This window comes from Ranitomeya imitator, chromosome 6, assembly GCF_032444005.1.
Source record: "Ranitomeya imitator isolate aRanImi1 chromosome 6, aRanImi1.pri, whole genome shotgun sequence".
NCBI lineage: Eukaryota > Metazoa > Chordata > Amphibia > Anura > Dendrobatidae > Ranitomeya > Ranitomeya imitator.
The window spans coordinates 491,103,831-491,124,068 of NC_091287.1; the positions used below are offsets into that span (position 1 = coordinate 491,103,831).

Here is a 20,238-nt window from a genome sequence, read left to right on the forward strand (position 1 = left end):
TATAAATTAATGGGATTTAGAATCGCGTAATGACCCCAATGCAAACAGAGCTTTACATGTATCTGCATACAAGTTTGATTTGAAATGTCCATGTCTTTTAATGATCCCGAGTTACACCCTGCAGCACAGGTTAGATTTTGCTAGCCTCAAAGTCCTCCAACAAACCAGCGGTTGCAGGGCGGTTGCAGGGCTGTGGCCCTGGGTTTGAGTCTGACCAAGAAGAACATCTTGCATGGAGTTTTTGGCCCCCATTCATCAAGACTGACATTTTTCACACTGATCTTGATGAGGTGTTAAGGTGGAGTTCTCAGTGACTTCTGTAAGATTTGTTTTGTAAGGAACGTCGGTGGGGTTTGAACCCAGAACCCCAGTGCTGCTAACCACTGAGCCACTGTTCTGTAAAGTGCTTGATAATAAAACAACTAAGAATCAGTACAAGACAACTGACAACATTTTTACTAGATTCTCTCTTAATGGATATAGTGTACAGTGGTGCTTATGGCTCAACCGTTATTGTTATATTTCAGGTAGTTGTCCTCCATTAGATGACTATAAGTTATTGACCGGCTAGTACGAGACTAACCTCTGTGTTTTCTAATATTGATACACAGTATATAACAGCATTATGAGAATTGTATTTCCAAGCTAATGACTTAAAGCCACCTATAGGATGACATCTCCATGAAGAGCATTACAGACCTTTAGCTAATTCTTGGAATCACACGTTACGAGCCTAATCAAGCTCCTAGATAAGTCTACAATTCAAAAATCGGCATCTCCCTCGAATTCTTTATATTCTTATAACCTCTGGTTGAGCAGCGGTGGTCTGCACTTGCTGGATTGTCGAACGTTGGGTACATTTGAACGCCCATGCCAAATACAGTTATATAAATGGTCAGAAATAAGTCCATGCAAAGTATTTATACTTTAGAAGTTAGTCTTTGTATATACGGATAATGTCATTCAGGGCTGAAAATACAATGCTGCCAGAAGATTAGTACACACTTCACAGTGTCAGCACCAGTACTGTCCCTCTCATATATGCATATTAAGCAGTTCTTCTTAGATCTATTTGTTAAAGGTGATGTCTACTTTACACAAAATTGGAAAATTGGTCTAATGAGGTTTGTTGTAATATAGTGTACCTCCATTGATTAACTGAAAAAAGTTCTATGTTATGTTCTTAAAGGATATGACTGTTCCTTATGATATGTAGTTATTACTATCAGATTAGTGGGGGTCCAACACCTGGAACCCCACCGATCAGCTCTTTGTAGTTCCCACTAGAGCCAGATGTATAGTGCCGGACCGTCACATCACTGTACACTGCTTGGTGGCCATTTTCGGATATTGCTGCTCAGCTCCGGTTTAAGGAAATGAAGTGATCTGATAAAGATACAATAGGCCATCAATATAGAAGTCTTGGACAACAGCTAGACTTAAGATAAAAAGTGTATCATTCCTATTTAATTTTAGGTTGTACACTTAATTTATTTCAGTATTGAACTGTGTAGGAGCTGATGTTATTTACCGCAGCTCCTTGTTTCCTCCCTGCTGATGTTTTTTTCTTGAGTAAATCAATACTTTGAGATTACCGTAATTAAATTGAAAATCTAACCTAAATTGTGAATGTCTTTAAAGAGAACTGTAAAGGTGTCTGTAGAGAGAACTGGTTAACTAGTGGAGTCATGTAATTACAGCAGCCTCTGCGGGGAGCTATTTGACATATAATATAGAAACAGCCATCAGTGACTTTCCTACAGCTCCATTATACCTGTAAGATGGCAGACAATGATTACAAAATCTTGTTAGGAAAAATTCTATAGTGAAACTGGCTGATATTTGAAGGGAAAGTTATTACATAGATGCTGCAAGTGAACATCTAAGAACACTTTGAGGTTTTTCCATGGAGATGCACTTTAAGACACAAGACTTGGGCAAAATATCTTGAAAATAGACATCCTTTTGTCCATAAATAAACATTTAAAATGGGGAGAAATGTTACAATTCTCTTCCTCTTTGCAATCAGGTATTACATAAGATCATTGATCCTCCTGCATGTTTTCAGCGTTGCATGAAATTATCGTATAAGTTAATGTTCTGATCAGCATGGTAAATACGTTCTCTTCAGCTGGACTTCATTTTGTACTATACATCTTGTACACAACATAGCAGACTGTTTCTTATAGAATATCATTGTCTTTCAGTTCACTAGAGCCATCAACAAGGCTCTGCCCAACTGTAGGCTATAAATTGGGGGGGGGGGGACTGTTGTGTATAAGAATGTATTACCGATTTTTACAGCCCAGCAGGTGTCAACATCGTTATGGCAAAACCCAAAATTTCCATCGGCTTCAAATTTTTGCATTTTTTTTTTCTCTACCTCTCCCCTTTCTATCTTCTTATTGATCCTTTAAGCCTCGTTGAAAACTGTTGGTGTCTGGGCCAGTATGGCGGGGTGTTCCTTTCATGTACCGAGAAGCTGAACAGACGCACCACTTTGGTTCGACCCGTCAGCAAGCAGGACCCTTTCAGTAACTTTTCTGGCTTCTTCCCTTCCGTAAGAAAATCATTTTTTGGAAATTTTTGTATTTGATTGAATTTCATCCACCCTCATTTCTTTTCTTGTGATTTTGTTACATTCTCATTCCAATGGAAGTTCTTAAGCTGAATACACACATCGATATGATCTAGCCGCATAGTCGATTTTTATGAATGGGTGTTTATTCTGTTGGCATTTCTTTTTATTAATCTTCAACGCTGACATATCGAATACTAATTTGTGTAAATTAAAGGTGCAAGGATGAAAACCATCATTGAATTAAACTAAATATTTAATTTAATTTTTCAGCAAATGATCATATCGTTATTTGTATATTTAGCTTGCAGTGGGTTATCATTAATGTGATTTTGATAAGTTAAAACCTTAGTAAGTTTACTAAAAGGTAGGGTTTACACTTAGCAATAATCTGCCATAGGGGCAATTACCAGGGAATAAAGCTGTGCACATTTTGCCGCTAACTTCCATGGCTTTGCATTACTTTTTTGGCTGGCTTTTTATTAACATTTTTCACCCATAAAACTTGTGCTGCCCAGCAAATAACCACATTGAAAACTTGTTGAATTTCCCTGTAAAAGGTGCCCGGTTTTGCTGCATGGTCATTAGTCACTCCGCATGCTATTGCTACGTGAGAACCCAGCCTTAGACCTCACCAGCTGCTCAACGTCACATTTACTGCTAAAAAATCCCTTTTTTCTCACCCAATGATAAGTCTTCTTTCTGATTTGTTGTTATTGATGCTATTTTAAAGTTTTTCTGAATGCAGATCTTGATGTCTCTGTTTTTGGGTGTGTTACTAAGCTGGTACTCTGCGATATTCTGCAGTTTTCGCCTAGCCTTTAGTAAAGCACCCCAGTAAAGTTTCAAAATACCAAATGAGCTTATTTTTATATTCTGTATTATGTAAATAGATTATGTTTTTGGTTTTATTATGTTTATTGTTCTGAATAAATTGTAAGCATTTACTTATCCAAATAACTTTATTAGGGACTAGATTCAAATCTCCTGCATGGCCCCAATACAAAATCTAGAATAGCGCTCTCACCTATCATATGCTATTTTGAATGTATATACCAGGGCGAGATGTCACTGATAACTTTGCGTTCCTTATAGCTACGCCCCTGTGTAAGGATTACAGGTGTAGGACCAGGGAACCACACAACCTTATTCTCTATACATAGTTAATTCAAAAGTACGCCCCCTAGAAAATGTAGTGTTTTTTTTAGTGCAATTGAGTAAAACACCTATTCAATGATGAAAGGTTTTATTGGCTATGTACCCTATATTATTGTTCTACATCTCCCCAGAGCATATAGAACACATATAAATATGCATGTATACCCAGAGCATATACATACAGAAACATGTGTACACGGAGCACATACATGCAATCAGACACCTTTATACACAAAGTCCATACATACAGACTCATGTATACACTGAGAGAACATACATGCAGACACATATACACAGAACACATACCTACAGACAGACATATATGCACAGAGCACATACATACTTAAAGAAACTATTCCTTCAGGATGCGGGTCCTGTGGTAACATCATGGTCATATGACAGTGATTTCACTTAGGGTCCTGAATCACTCTCCTCATTGGAAACTACATTGATAATGCAAAACTGCTATTATCAATGTAGTTTCTGCTATAAACATTGGGGGGTCCTTGAGGGGGTGTGTGCTAGGCAGTAGTCCAGTGTAGCCTCCTAACGTCGGCCCTGCCCCCTGTGATTTAAATAATTCACATCTCTAAGTCATCCTCTGCACCTCCAATATATACAGTGGGGCAAAAAAGTATTTAGTCAGTCAGCAATAGTGCAAGTTCCACCACTTAAAAAGATGAGAGGCGTCTGTAATTTACATCATAGGTAGACCTCAACTATGGGAGACAAACTGAGAAAAAAAAATCCAGAAAATCACATTGTCTGTTTTTTTTAACATTTTATTTGCATATTATGGTGGAAAATAAGTATTTGGTCAGAAACAAAATTTCATCTCAATACTTTGTACTATATCCTTTGATGGCAATGACAGAGGTCAAACGTTTTCTATAAGTCTTCACAAGGTTGCCACACACTGTTGTTGGTATGTTGGCCCATTCCTCCATGCAGATCTCCTCTAGAGCAGTGATGTTTTTGGCTTTTCGCTTGGCAACACGGACTTTCAACTCCCTCCAAAGGTTTTCTATAGGGTTGAGATCTGGAGACTGGCTAGGCCACTCCAGGACCTTGAAATGCTTCTTACGAAGCCACTCCTTCGTTGCCCTGGCGGTGTGCTTTGGATCATTGTCATGTTGAAAGACCCAGCCACGTTTCATCTTCAATGCCCTTGCTGATGGAAAGAGGTTTGCACTCAAAATCTCACGATACATGGCCCCATTCATGCTTTCATGTACCCGGATCAGTCATCCTGGCCCCTTTGCAGAGAAACAGCCCCAAAGCATGATGTTTCCACCACCATGCTTTCCAGTAGGTATGGTGTTTGGATGCAACTCAGTATTCTTTTTCCTCCAAACACGACAAGTTGGCTTTCTACCAAACAGTTCCAGTTTGGTTTCATCAGACCATAGGACATTTTCCCAAAACTCCTCTGGATCATCCAAATGCTCTCTAGCAAACTTCAGACGGGCCCGGACATGTACTGGCTTAAGCAGTGGGACACGTCTGGCACTGCAGGATCTGAGTCCATGGTGGCGTAGTGTGTTACTTATGGTAGGCCTTGTTACATTGGTCCCAGCTTTCTGCAGTTCATTCACTAGGTCCCCCCGCGTGGTTCTGGGATTTTTGCTCACCGTTATTGTGATCATTCTGACCCCACGGGGTGGGATTTTGCGTGGAGCCCCAGATCGAGGGAGATTATCAGTGGTCTTGTATGTCTTCCATTTTCTAATTATTGTTCCCACTGTTGATTTCTTCACTCCAAGCTGGTTGGCTATTGCAGATTCAGTCTTCCCAGCCTGGTGCAGGGCTACAATTTTGTTTCTGGTGTCCTTTGACAGCTCTTTGGTCTTCACCATAGTGGAGTTTGGAGTCAGACTGTTTGAGGGTGTGCACAGGTGTCTTTTTATACTGATAACAAGTTTAAACCATAACTACAGGTAATGAGTGGAGGAAAGAGGAGACTCTTAAAGAAGAAGTTACAGGTCTGTGAGAGCCAGAAATCTTGATTATTTGTTTCTGACCAAATACTTATTTTCCACCATAATATGCAAAAAAAAATGATAAAAAACAGACAATTTGATTTTCTGGATTTTTTTTTCTCAGTTTGTCTCCCATAGTTGAGGTCTACCTATGATGTAAATTACATCATCTTTTTAAGTGGTGGAACTTGCACTATTGCTGACTGACTAAATACTTGTATGCCCCACTGTATATATATATATATATACCTGTGATGAACGTAAGACTCCTGTTGTCCACCTCTAAAAATTTAAATCCTTTATTTCCATAGATTATAAGAGACTTTCTTTCTAGATCAGGGTTTCTCAAACTTTGAGGCCTAACAAGACAGACCACAATGGACAGACCATGTTGATGTCTGAGACTCCTTATCTGTAGTATAAGTACATGCTACAATTAAAATATCTTCTATGTTCACATGCGATATATTTACTGCCAAAATTCCACAGCAAATTCAATCACCGCAACAACAAACCTATTAGTTGCACTTTTCTCACAATAGACTCAAAGCGTATTTGGAGAATAAATTAGTCAATTTGTACAATGTCCAGTGTAGAGGGCCAGTGCGTTATATGTTTTTAAGTGCCAAAATTCACAATTGCAATACCTGCCCTAAACTGTGCTGATAAAGCTTTGGTTACAGTTACACAAGCGCTGCAGATTTCTCACCAACATCACCATTGGAAAATAATAGCACTTAGATTCACCTCTGGTGCTGACGCAATATGAGCACTGGCTCCCCAGGGATCGCCTGACATTGTCACGTGATCCCTGTGGCCAGTCAGAGGCCGCTCCACTCTCCCCACCTTCAGACAAGTCACAGCAATTTGGTGGAAATGAGGGCTTTTGTTCCAAGTATTGGACAACCCTTTTAATATGTGCGGCATAAATTGACTTGCTTTGGATGTCCGATCTCACACACTACTCTTGTACTGTAAAACGCAATGTATTTTTTTAATGGAAAATCAGCTTTAAATGTGTCCCATGTGAACAAGCTGTAAAGACTTTGTGATCTTGGACAAAACTGAAAATATAAGTCCATTTTCCTTTTTAGACAGACCATCTATCCTTTTTGGCAGCTTCTGCTAATAATTCTGGCCACTTGACCTATAGTTAAGCAGAAGAGCAGTAATGGTCTTGTCTTTGCACTACACTGATATGTTTAATTTATATCAGATCCTAAAGTGTTTAATTATTCATCCACTATTTAGAAATGGAAAAACATGTCACTGTATTGTTCATTCCGGATCATTTTCTCTAGTAATATTCGTTTTGCATTGATTTACAACATTTTTTTTCCTGTCCTTTAACTGTCTAGCTGTTTTTCCTCTTTATCACAGACTACAGCAAAGCTTTTAGAGAGTTCTCATCAACAGCATGGATTCCTGTCCCTAACTTACACCAAAGCGGTGACCAGAAATGTCCGCCACAAGTTGACCACCAGAAATGAAAGAAGTTCTAGGAGCTTTCAAAAACTTTCTGAGGGTTCCGCAGACAGTTCCCCTCACTTTCTTCATGAGATCCTAATTTCGGCACAAGCTTTTGATGTTGTGCTCTTCTTCCCTTTGCTTCATGCAATTTCAACTATTTTTGATGGCAGTAGACCACAAAGAAAAAAAGAAAAACACAAATCTCCTGGACAACCCATGAGATCACACACATTGACTTCACGCAATCTGCCTCTTATTTACATCAATACCGGCGTCATTAGAGTCTTTATCCCTAAGGCTGAAGAAACGCAGCTGCATATAGGAGGTGGGTATCAGGGCTTCATCGATTCTTAGTCTTGCTGGTGGTTTTCAGTAAACATAGGTATATTTTTCATAATCGCAATCCTCATGGCTTCTATGAAGATCTACAGATGTGTTATTTCTTACCTTTTCTTGTGGCTAGTGATTCATTAAGAGGCTTGCGCCTCTTAGTGAACCAGGAGGGTCTGACTCCCACTCATCAAGAGTGGCGAGAATATCGTTGGTCTTGATTTATCAGGGCCTTGTGGCCACCTAATAGTTGTCATGTGAGTTTGTGGTCTAAAACCAAATGTAATAATTTGTAAGGCTGAACACATCTCTAGACAGTCCAATTCACATTGCTTTTAAATAAATGAGATACTGTTGAAGATTTCCTATACCAAAGGAATTTGGGAAAAGAATTGGGCCAAAGATGATAAAAATTACATACTGTAGAGGGAAACAAACATTTTTTCACCCTATTCGGCAAGACCCTGCACCATATTTGAGTGCCCATTTGATGTTTGTTATTAGAAATATCTTATTTTGTTTGTGATGTAGGACATCCCCTTAAGTGGAATATGTTTTTTTTTTACATGTTTTTGTTCTGACCATCAGCAAATCAGAATATCAGTGAAGATACTCTGGTGTTAAAGATCGCCTCTGTGTCCATGGCTCCACAAGCAGACAACCCTCTTAGTCGGAGTGTCTTACGAAAGGATATTTATCAGTAAGTGAAGATTAAGCACATTTCATAAAAAAATAGCACTTTATCGATGTTCTGGATGTACATGCATGCAATGCCAATCAGAGTTGTTGGTTTTTTTTTAAATCGGATAATTTTAATTGAAATATCACTTCATTACATTTTCCATTTTCAAAATGTAACAAAACAGAAACACTTAAAGGGACTATCCATATAAAATAATTTGAAAGTTGCATCTTTCTTATGTGAACACTGTGAACCAAGTCATCAATCAGTGGTTTTTATGGCCAGCAGGATATTCTCATGTATTAATAGAAGGCATGGACTCACTGGACAGGGACGTAACACTACCACTTTCCAAAGAATTAGGTCGACCCAATCCATAATATGCAGTTCAGTTCTAGGCAGTTCATAGAAAGCGAGCCCTGGAGTTATCAAAGGTACAAAGGAGAGGTACAAAACCGGTAAGGGCATTAGAGGATCCTGGTTATAAGGGAAGATAGAGAGAATTAAATGTAGTCTCAAGGATAGATGTCTAAGGGGGGTATGATTCATTTGTACAAGTATATAACTGGACCATACAAAATATATGGTAAAAAGCTGCTCCGTGTAAAATCCTCCCCCCTCCCCCCCAAAAAAAAAACAAGAAAAGGTTGAATCTCCAGAGGAGACAAGACTTCTTTACCAGAAAAGCTGGTGGAATTCCCGACCTCAGGAGCTGTCAATGGTTTTAAAAAAAGGCTTGATGTTTTTTTTTTTTTATTTAGAAGAAAATACCAGAATTTATTCTGTAAATGTGTAAATTTCTTTTTAGAATCTTTGGTCTTGTGGATCGACAGTTGGGGTCAGTAGGGAAAAATTAGCTTTTCCTGTATTGTATGTTACATTTTGGTTGTGTTTATGTCCCATCTCTTGTCCTTCCCAATCTCTCGATTGAACTTGATTGACATTTGTTTTTTTTTTTTGTTTTTTTCAACCATATTAACTTTATTTATATGATGTTAATAGTTGACTGCATTTCATTTTGAACGTCTTATGTAATGTCAGGAAGTTTTCAGTGCAAAATCCATTTATGTTGCTACATGAAATGTTGAATTTCAGTGCAAAACCCCTGTGTGCCCAGTGCAAATTTACTTTACCAGTGCAGTCCATAAGCTGAGATCTCTGTGGTGGTGGAGTCTTTAAAGGGAAGGTACCGCGTTTGTAGGTCATTAATAAATCACTGTAATGAAGCATAACATGCTGCTATAAGCAAGTTTGAAATGCATGTGAAACAGATTTCATGTGTTATATGAGTTTAAAGAATGCACTGGGGGCTGACATCTTGGTTTTGCAGCAGTAGCAGGGCACTATCAGTGTCAGATTACGGCACCCCATGGGCATAGGAGATAATAGACCGGCGCTGACCCTATCTGTAACATTGCAATGGAAAATGCTCCCCCTAGTGGTAAATATGTATATTTGTAGAAAAATATATAATATTTTTCATATAGAAATGTTTGCAAACAGTGCAAACATTGCATTAACCCCTTAGCGACCGCCGATACGCCTTTTAACGGCGGCCGCTAAGGGTACTTAAACCACAGCGCCGTTAATTAACGGCGGGCGCTGTGGAACAAGTAAATAGCGCCCCCCAGAGTCGGATTTTCTCCGACGCACGTTGTGAAAATTGTGCACAACGTGGGCAGCGGATGTAGTTTTTCAACGCATCCGCTGCCCAATCTATGTCCTGGGGAGGAGGGGGCGGAGTTACGGCCACGCATGCGCGGTCAGAAATGGCGGATGCGACGTACAAAAAAACGTTACATTGAGCTTTTTTTGTGCTGACGGTCCGCCAAAACACTGATCCAGTGCACTACGGACGCGACGTGTGGCCATCCGTCACGATCCGTCGGCAATACAAGTCTATGGGCAAAAAACGCATCCTGCGGGCACATTTGCAGGATCCGTTTCTTGTCCAAAATGACGGATTGCGACGGAGGCCAAACGACGCAAGTGTGAAAGTAGCCTTAGGGCTAGGGTTAGGGTTGGGGCTAAAGTTAGGGTTAGAGTTGGGATTAGGGTTAGGGTTTGGATTAGGGTTGGTGTTAGGGTTGGCATTAGGGTTACGCTTGGGATTAGGGTTAGGTTTGGGATTAGGGTTAAGGTTAGGGTTGTGATTAGGGGTGTATTGGGATTAGGGTTAGGTTTGAGGTTAGTGTTGAGATTAGGATTAGGGGTGTGTTGGATTTAGGGTTTTGATTAGGGTTATGGTTAGGGTTGACATTAGGGTTGTTTTGGGGTAAGGGTTGTGATTATCGTTAGAGTTAGTGATTAGGATTATGGATCGGGTTGGGATTAGGGTTAGGGGTGTGTTGGAGTTGGGTTGGAGCTAGAATTGGGGGGTTTCCACTGTTTAGGTACATCAGGGGGTCTCCAAACACGACAGCCAATTTTGCGCTCAAAAAGTCAAATGGTGCTCCCTCCCTTCTGAGCTCTGCCGTGCGCCCAAACAGTGGGTTACCCCCACATATTTGGCATCAGCATACTCGGGATAAATTGGACAATAACTTCTGGGGTCCAATTTCTCTTGTTACCCTTGTGAAAATAGAAACTTGGGGGCTACAAAATCCTTTTTGTGGAAAAATATATATATATATTTTTTTATGACTCTGCATTATAAACTTCTGTGAAGCACTTGGGCATTCAAAGTTCTCACCACACATCTATATAAGTTCCTTGGGGGGTCTAGTTTCCAAAACGGGGTCACTTGTGGGGGGTTACTACTGTTTAGGTACATCAGGGGCTCTGCAAACGCAACATAACGCCCACAGACCATTCTATCTAAGTCTGCATTCCAAAACGGCACTCCTTCCCTTCCGAGCTCTGCCGTGCGCCCAAACAGTGGTTTACACACCCACATATAGGGCATCAGCATACTCAGGATAAATTGGACAACAACTTTAGTGGTCCAATTTCTCCTGTTACCCTTGTGAAAATAAAAACTTGGGGGCTACAATATCTTTTTTGTGAAAAAAAAATATTTTTTATTTTCACGACTTTGCATTCTAAACTTCTGTGAAGCACTTGGGCATTCAAAGTTCTCACCACACATCTAGATAAGTTCCTTGGGGGGTCTAGTTTCCAAAATGGGGTCACTTGTGGGGGGTTACTACAGTTTAGGTACATCAGGGGCTCTGCAATCGCAACATAATGCCCACAGACCATTCTATCAAAGTCTGCATTCCAAAAAGGCGCTCCTTCCCTTCCAAGCTCTGCCGTGCGCCCAAACAGTGGTTTACCCCCACATATGGGGCATCAGCATACTCAGGATAAATTGGACAACAACTTTAGTGGTCCAATTTCTCCTGTTACCCTTGTGAAAATAAAAACTTGGGGGCTACAATATCTTTTTTGTGAAAAAAAAAATATTTTTTTATTTTCACGACTCTGCATTCTAAACTTCTGTGAAGCACTTGGGCATTCAAAGTTCTCACCACACATCTAGATAAGTTCCTTGGGGGGTCTAGTTTCCAAAATGGGGTCACTTGTGGAGGGTTTCTACTGGTTAGGTACATCAGGGGCTCTGCAAACGCAACATAATGCCCGCAGACCAATCTATCAAAGTCTGCATTCCAAAACGGCGCTCCTTCCTTCCGAGCTCTGCCGTGCGCCCAAACAGTGGTTTACCCCCACATATGTGGTACCAGCATACTCAGGACAAATTGGACAACAACTTTTGGGGTCCAATTTCTCTTGTTACCATTGTAAAAATAAAAACTTGGGGCTAAAAAATCTTTTTTGTGGAAAAAAAAATATTTTTTATTTTCACGACTCTGAATTTTAAACTTCTGTGAAGCACTTGGGCATTCAAAGTTCTCAGCACACATCTAGATAAGTTCCATGGGGGGTCTAGTTTCCAAAATGGGGTCACTTGTGGGGGATTTCTACTGTTTAGGCACATCAGGGGCTCTCCAAACGCGACATGGCGTCCAATCTCAATTCCAGCCAATTCTACATTGAAAAAGTAAAACGGCACTCCTTCTCTTCCAAGCTCTGCGGTGCACCCAAACAGTGGTTTACCCCCACATATTGGGTATCAGCGTACTCAGGAGAAATTGCACAACAACTTTTGTGGTCTAATTTCTCCTGTTACCCTTGTGAAAATAAAAATTTGTGGGCAAAAAGATCATTTTTGTAGAAAAAATGCGATTTTTTTTTTCACGGCTCTACATTATAAACTTCTATGAAGCACATGGGGGTTCAAAGTGCTCACCACACATCTAGATAAGTTCCTTAAGGGGTCTAGTTTCCAAAATGGTGTCACTTGTGGGGGGTTTCCACTGTTTAGGCACATCAGGGGCTCTCTAAACGTGACATGGTGTCCGATCTCAATTCCAGCCAATTCTGCATTGAAAAAGTCAAACGGCGCTCCTTCGCTTCTAAGTTCTGCGGTGCGCCCAAAAAGTGGTTTACCCCCACATATGGTGTATTGGCGTATTCAGGAGAAATTGCATAACAAAATTTATGGTTACATTTCTGTTTTTACGCTTGTGAAAATAAAAAAAAATGGTTCTGAATTAAGATGTTTGCAAAAAAAAGTTAAATGTTCATTTTTTCCTTCCACATTGTTTCAGTTCCTGTGAAGCACGTAAAGGGTTAATAAACTTCTTTAATGTGGTTTTGAGAACCTTGAGGGGTGTAGTTTTTAGAATGGTGTCACACTTCATTATTTTCTATCATATAGACCCCTCAAAATGACTTCAAATGTGATGTGGTCCCTAAAAAAAAATGGTGTTGTAAAAATGAGAAATTGCTGGTCAACTTTTAACCCTTATAACTCCCTAACAAAAAAAAATTTTGTTTCCAAAATTGTGCTGATGTAAAGTAGACATGTGGGAAATGTTATTTATTAACTATTTTTCGTGACATATCTCTCTGATTTAAGGGCATAAAAATACAAAGTTTGAAAATTGCAAAATTTTAAAAATTTTCGCCATATTTCCTTTTTTTTCATAAATAATCGCAAGTAATATCGAAGAAATGTTACCACTAACATGAAGTACAATATGTCACGAAAAAACATTCTCAGAATCAGCGGGATCCATTGAAGCGTTCCAGAGTTATAACCTCATAAAGTGACAGTGGTCAGAATTGCAAAAATTGGCCCGGTCATTAAGTACCAAATTGGCTCTGTCACTAAGGGGTTAATACATTTTAATTACTATTTTAAGCTTAATTTCACAAAACAAAAAAAAAATACATGAAAACTGGTGGCACCTTCCCTTTAAGATCTCAGCTTGAGAACCATCCAACTTCTGAAGCCAAAAATTCTCATAGTCTATTTGAAGCCACAATATTAAAAAATTGTATCCGGCAACATGTCAACAAAACAAAATATAAATAAAAAGTTATTCCTTATTTAACATGGTTAGAAACTTAAAGGGACTCTGTCACCTGAATTTGGAGGGCTATGTAAATGCCCTGTTTTCGGTCCAATGGGCGGTGTTTCTTCTTTTTGCCTGCACCCCATCCTTCTCTGCTGTCCGCAATATTTTCCGGAATTGGAGTAGCTGTCCTCCATAGTTCGCGCATGTGCAATGCAATCTTGTCTTGCGCACGCACAGTATGCTTTGCCGAAAAGCATTACTGCGCATGCGCCGACACACTATGTTCCGGAAGTATTTCTCTGTGTTCCCTGGACATAGTGCACAGGTGCATGCGCAGTAATGCTTTTCGGCTTTGTCCGCAGATGGGCAAAGCATACTGCGCATGCGTGAGACAAGATTGCATTGCACACCTACTCCAATTCTGGAAAATATTGCGGACAGAGGGGAAGGATGGGTTGGAGGCAAAAAGAAGAAACACCGCCCATCGGACCGGACACAGGACATTTACATAGCCCGCCAATTCAGGTGACAGAGTCCCTTTAAGAAGTCATTGAAACCCAGGAGACTGGCATACGCATTTTTAACTATTTTAAATGAAGAATCTTTTTATCCCCTTCACATTCTACTGACGCGTTGCTGGATACAATTGCTAATCTTGCGAGATTCTAGCATGGAGATTTTATTTTTTTTTTTTAATGTGCACCCCGTCTTGAAATATTGGTTCGGCAGCAGTTATTATTGATGGGTGAGCTGAGAATGCACTTTTTTTGTGGTCAAAACTCCTTGCAGCCACTTCACACTCTGCTGTAATATGGTATATAAAAATATGGCTTTCTATACCAATCTTAAAGAAGTACTCTCATATCAGACACCGTTAACAAGCTTTAATGTCCATGCAATTATTTAATCTCATCATGCCTTCCAAGAGTTAAAGCTTTTTTTTTTTTATGCTGCCATTGATAATTTTTTAATGTCACCATTTTGGGTACATCGAATGTGCTGTGTGATGTTAATTCATTTTTATTTTTAATTTTTTTTTGTAGTCGTAGAGGATGGCAATTAACTACCGTTTTTTAATAAGTTTTAATTGTTTTTTTATAAACATGATAATATATCTTTGGGTCAGTATGTTTACAGCAATATCAAATTTGTATATTTTTTTTAAGCTTAAAAAAAATATAAAACAATTTTGTAAATTAATTTGTTTTTGTCACCGTTTTTTAAAACTTAAAAAAAAAATTATTTTTGACATTAGTATATAAACATGTTTTTTTATTTATCAAGAGAGTCACCACCACTTTAATTCTTATTTCATAAATCAATAGTTCACATGAAAATAATCAATTCTGTAATATATCTTATTGGAGAAATGTGCTTCTTACTTCCTCTGGACTGATCTTTCACTCTCAAATTCATAGTTAAAACCTCTGTATTTTTTAAAAAAAATTGTTTTATTGAAGATTATGCAACATGCCAAGGTTAAATCATAGAGCAAAAGAACAAACAACATTTATCATAAAAATCTATATTTAGTGAAGACCGTTGTTCACATTACGGAGATAGATGACAGTTGGTGCTCATAAGATTCTATGTAAAGTGGAAGTGAGGAGCCTGAGGCAGACACTGACATTATTGTTTTGCCTTATTTTAGGGTACGCATGGCCTTTTGATAATTATATTTTTTTTAGACGCAGGTTGCACAAATAACAAAAATTTAGGTTGTTTAGTGGTTTTTTTTAGCATGCACCATTTGGGATAAATAATGAGAACTTTTTTCAGAATGTTACCAGTGAAGGCTTGTTTGTTTGTTTTTGTTTTTTATAATGTACCATATTGTAAGGGAAAACAAATTTGTGTTTTTATTTTTTTCTAATTTTGTGTACTAATAGAGCCTAAAAAGCTTGGTGCCATTACTAAATTTCTAGATTCATTGTGCCTGGCACTTCTCCGACCCTGATAATCACTATGTCATCTACACCGTGTTCCAAATTTCATGCAAATTGGATTTAAGTGTTCTAAAGATTTAATTGTTTGTTTTTTTTTCAAATAAATGTAATTGTATTGTGTCTCAGGGCTCAATGGATCACTGAAATCAATCTTAAACACGTGATAATTACGGTAGTTTTCCAGGTGATTCTAATTAAAGGAAAACTACTTAAAAATTATGTTTCACATTATTAAAGGGAACCTGTCACCCCGTTTTTTGAGATTGAGCTATAAATACTGTTAAATAGGGCCTGCGCTGTGTGTTCCTATAGTGTATGTAGTGTACCCCAATTCCCCATGTATGCTGAGAAATAACTTACCAAAGTCGCCGTTTTCGCCTGTCAATCAGGCTGGTCAGGTCGGGAGGGCGTGGTGACATCGGTGGTTCTTCCTCAGCTTTACGTTGGTGGCGTAGTGGTGAACAAGCAGCGCGCGATCTGCGCTGTAATCCCTTGCATCGGTGGGGGCGGCCATCTTCCTGGGGCCGCGCGTGCGCAGATCGAGTGCTCTGCTGCACGGGGCTTCAGGAAAATGGCCGCGGGATGCCGCGCGTGCGCATTAGAGATCGCGGCGGCCATTTTCCCAAAGCCGAGATGCAAACTCGGCTTTGGGAAAATGGCCGCCGCGATCTCTAATGCGCACGCGCGGCATCCCGCGGCCATTTTCCTGAAGCCCCGTGCAGCAGAGCACTCGATCTGCGCACGCGCGGCCCCAGGAAGATGGCCGCCCCCACCGATGCAAGGGATTACAGCGCAGATCGCGCGCTGCTTGTTCACCACTACGCCACTACGCCACCAACGTAAAGCTGAGGAAGAACCACCGATGTCACCACGCCCTCCCGACCTGACCAGCCTGATTGACAGGCGAAAACGGCGACTTTGGTAAGTTATTTCTCAGCATACATAGGGAATCGGGGTACACTACATACACTATAGGAACACACAGCGCAGGCCCTATTTAACAGTATTTATAGCTCAATCTCAAAAAACGGGGTGACAGGTTCCCTTTAAGCAGGCTACAGTTTTCAAGTTACATGGGAAAGAAAAACAATCTCTCTGCTGCTGAAAAGCATCAAATAGTGCAATGCCTTTGTCAAGGGATGAAAACATTAGATGTTTCCCGAAAACTTAAGTGTAATCATCGTACTGTTAAGAGATTTGTGGCTGAATCTGAGCACGGACGTGTTCGTGCTGATAAAGGCATAATGAGGAAGGTTTCTGCCAGGCAAGTTCATCGGATTAGGAGAGCAGCTGCTAAAAAGCCATTACAAACCAGCAAACAGACATTTGAAGCTGCTGGTGCCTCTGGAGTCCCTCGAACCTAAAGGCCCCGTCACACATAGCGACGCTGCAGCGATACCGACAACGATCCGGATCGCTGCAGCGTCGCTGTTTGGTCGCTGGAGAGCTGTCACACAGACAGCTCTCCAGCGACCAACGATCCCGAGGTCCCCGGTAACCAGGGTAAACATCGGGTAACTAAGCGCAGGGCCGCGCTTAGTAACCCGATGTTTACCCTGGTTACCATCGTTAAAGTAAAAAAAAAACAAACGCTACATACTTACCTATCGCTCTGTCCTCGGTGCTCTGCTTCTCTGGTCTGGCTGTGAGCGGCAGGCAGCCGGAAAGCAAGGAGGTGACGTCACCGCTCTGCTTTCCGGCTGACCGGCGCTCACAGCCAGACCAGAGAAGCAGAGCGCCGAGGACAGACAGCGATAGGTAAGTATGTAGCGTTTGTTTTTTTACTTTTAGGATGGTAACCAGGGTAAACATCGGGTTACTAAGCGCGGCCCTGCGCTTAGTTACCCGATGTTTACCCTGGTTACCAGCGAAGACATCGCTGAATCGGCGTCACACACGCCGATTCAGCGATGTCAGCGGGACCTCAACGATCAAAAAATGGCCCAGGCCATTCCGACACGACCAGCGATCTCACAGCAGGGGCCTGATCGCTGGTACGTGTCACACATTGCGAGATCGCTACTGAGATCGCTGTTGCGTCACAAAACTTGTGACTCAGCAGCGATCTCGCTAGCGATCTCGCTATGTGTGACGGGGCCTTAAAGGTGTAGGATCCTTCAAAGGCTTGCTGTGGTGCATAAACCTACTATTCTGCCACCCCTAAACAGTGTTCACAAGCAGAAACGGTTGCAGTGGGCCAAGACATGCATGACGGCTAATTTTCAAACAGTCTTGTTTATTGATGAGTGTCAAGCAACCCTGGATGGTCCAGATGGATGGAGTAGTGGATGGTTGGTGGATGGCCACCATGTCCCAACAAGGCTGCGACGTCAGCAAAGAGGTGGGGGAGTCATGTTTTGGGCCGGAATCATGGGGAAACAGTTGGTAGGGCCCTTTAAGGTTCCTGATGGTGTGAAAATGACTTCTGCAAAGTATATAGTGTTTCTGACTGACAACTTTCTTCCATGGTCTAAAATGTGCCTTCAGGAGCAAAATCATCTTCATGCATGACATACCTCTGAGTCATTGGCTGCTATGGGCATAAAAGGAGATAAACTCATGGTGTGGCCACCATCTTCCCCTGACCTTAACCCTATAGCGAACCTTTGGAGTATCATCAAGCAAAAGATCTATGAGGGTGGGAGGCAGTTCACATCAAAACAGCAACTCTGGGAGGCGATTCTGACTTCATGCAAAGAAATACAAGCAGAAACTCTCCAAAACTCACAAGTTCAATGGACGCAAGAATTGTGAAGGTGATATCAAAGAAGGGTTCCTATGTTAACATGTATCTTGGCCTGTTAGGATGTTTTGAAGTTAAATAGCTTTTTTGCTCAGTGAATGTTACCTCCTAATGCTGCAAATTCCACAAATGAGCATTTTCAGTTCTTTAAAACATATCAAATGTTTAGAAATTCTACTGTGGCTAGTCATTTGGAACAGTGCATTTTGAGTTTTTATTCATTTTGGATATTATACTGTTATCATTGGGAGGTTTGCATAATAAAATGTAATTTTTTTCAAATGTTATTTGCATAATAATTTGGAACATGGTGTAGATCTCCAGTATAATTACTGTGAACAGACGTAGAGCGACGTGACCCAAAAATCATCAGGTGTAAATGGTTCGTTTTGTCATAATTGTCTTGTGTAAATCTGCGTGATAGCGTTACTTCCTATAGGATTGTACTTCAAACAAAGGACTTGACAGCAACACCTTGTTATGGTTAGGGCCTTTTTAGTTTTATTGAATGAAAAAATATATATATACGGTATATATTTTACTTTAAACATTAGCATCTGAAGCACAGGACTGTTGATGCTACTTTGGATCAAAGCTGGAAAAAAATCTAAGTTCTAAAGGAAAAATCACAGTTTACTGATTTTCTGTGAAATACTGTGTTCTGGTTTTTGTCACCTCCTGATGTAAACCATGTTGATCACAAGGGCAGAGAGGCTGGCAAATAGAGGTAATCAAGTTCTCAATGAAATAATACATGACATTGAATGGAATTGGCACCATCGCCAGACTTGAAAGCGCGCATGTAAGTGGTACCAAGTGAGAAAAGTCACAGAGAAAAGTCAGCTGTGTAATCCAGTCATTCCTGGTAAAAGCCAGTCTGCTCCTCAGATGTGGCAGCATTCGTGCTCTTAAAGTGCTTCCTACTGAACTTCAACAGATGTTGTTAAAATGAAATACTTTTCGGAGTATAAACAATTCACATTCTCATACATGACAATCTTTTCACTTCCTGTATCAAGTATCGTGAGCGAAAGAAGAAAATTCACAATACCGTCTTTTTATGGAGGTGGCAAGTGCCAGTAACACAACGTTACACCAACACTGTGGCAGCAACAGTCAAGTTCAAAGGCCGAGCTGATGAGATCCGTGAGTTATTGCCCGGGGCTAACGGTTTAATGGCTTTAGCTTAACTTCAAAAAGAATCTGGTTGAGTTTTTCCTCAGTCGCCTCTGGAGTTTGAAGAGAACTATATGTAAGTTGATTGAAAGCTCTGTCCAAGTGTTGGAGACACACTAGACTTCCATTATTGAAGACTATTAGAGAGGTTTTCATTCTTTCGCCTCTTATTTTCTGCCGTATTATACCTTGTATTTAAGAGACTAGGAAGGGCCTAAAAGTATCATTGTGTGTCTGTCAAGAGCTCTACGTTTTTTTTTTCTGTGTTCCATATTGTTTGGATTCTTACCAGGTTTTCAGTTAATGATCAGAGAGATGTGGTTAAAGAAGTTGTCTGGAAAGTTAAAGTAAATTACAAAATGTGCAGATATTTTTTTTAAATAATATATATGTATGTATATATACTACTCTCAAAAAGTTAGGACAATTTGGCTTTCTGGTGATATTTAAGGGAAAACGTAAATAGTTCACTCTACAGTGATAGTTTATCATTAAACTAGGGTATTTAAGTAGAAGCATGCAATGGTGATTTTCTCCTCTCAATCAGTTTAACACAAAAGTCAACAACAGTGGTGGTTATATCCCCCCAAAAAAGTCAATGTTTTAATAACGTGTCCTGTGGCCTTGAGTATCAATTAAAGGTTGACAATGACGTATCATCAAGTCAAGTTGTTGTCTGCTGAAGCATGGCATTGATGGGCGGCCCTCAAGTCATTGAGGTTCTGGGATACAGAGTTACGGACCTGTACACGGTGACTCCGCTGATCCCATAGGTTTTCTATGGGCTTCAGGTCTGGAGAAAGTGCAGGCCAC

The 20,238-nt window shown here is 40.3% G+C and overlaps 1 protein-coding gene across 1 annotated transcript in view; it reads left to right on the forward strand.

The window, feature by feature from the left end:
* Positions 1-20,238, forward strand: part of VPS13B (vacuolar protein sorting 13 homolog B) — a 1,386,889-nt gene that overhangs the window by 844,155 nt on the left and 522,496 nt on the right. Inside the window, exons 28-30 of the mRNA XM_069731647.1 lie at positions 2,419-2,560; positions 7,096-7,510; positions 8,104-8,215. Coding sequence (XP_069587748.1) covers positions 2,419-2,560; positions 7,096-7,510; positions 8,104-8,215 — 669 coding nt within the window. The remainder of the gene's footprint in view (positions 1-2,418; positions 2,561-7,095; positions 7,511-8,103; positions 8,216-20,238) is intronic.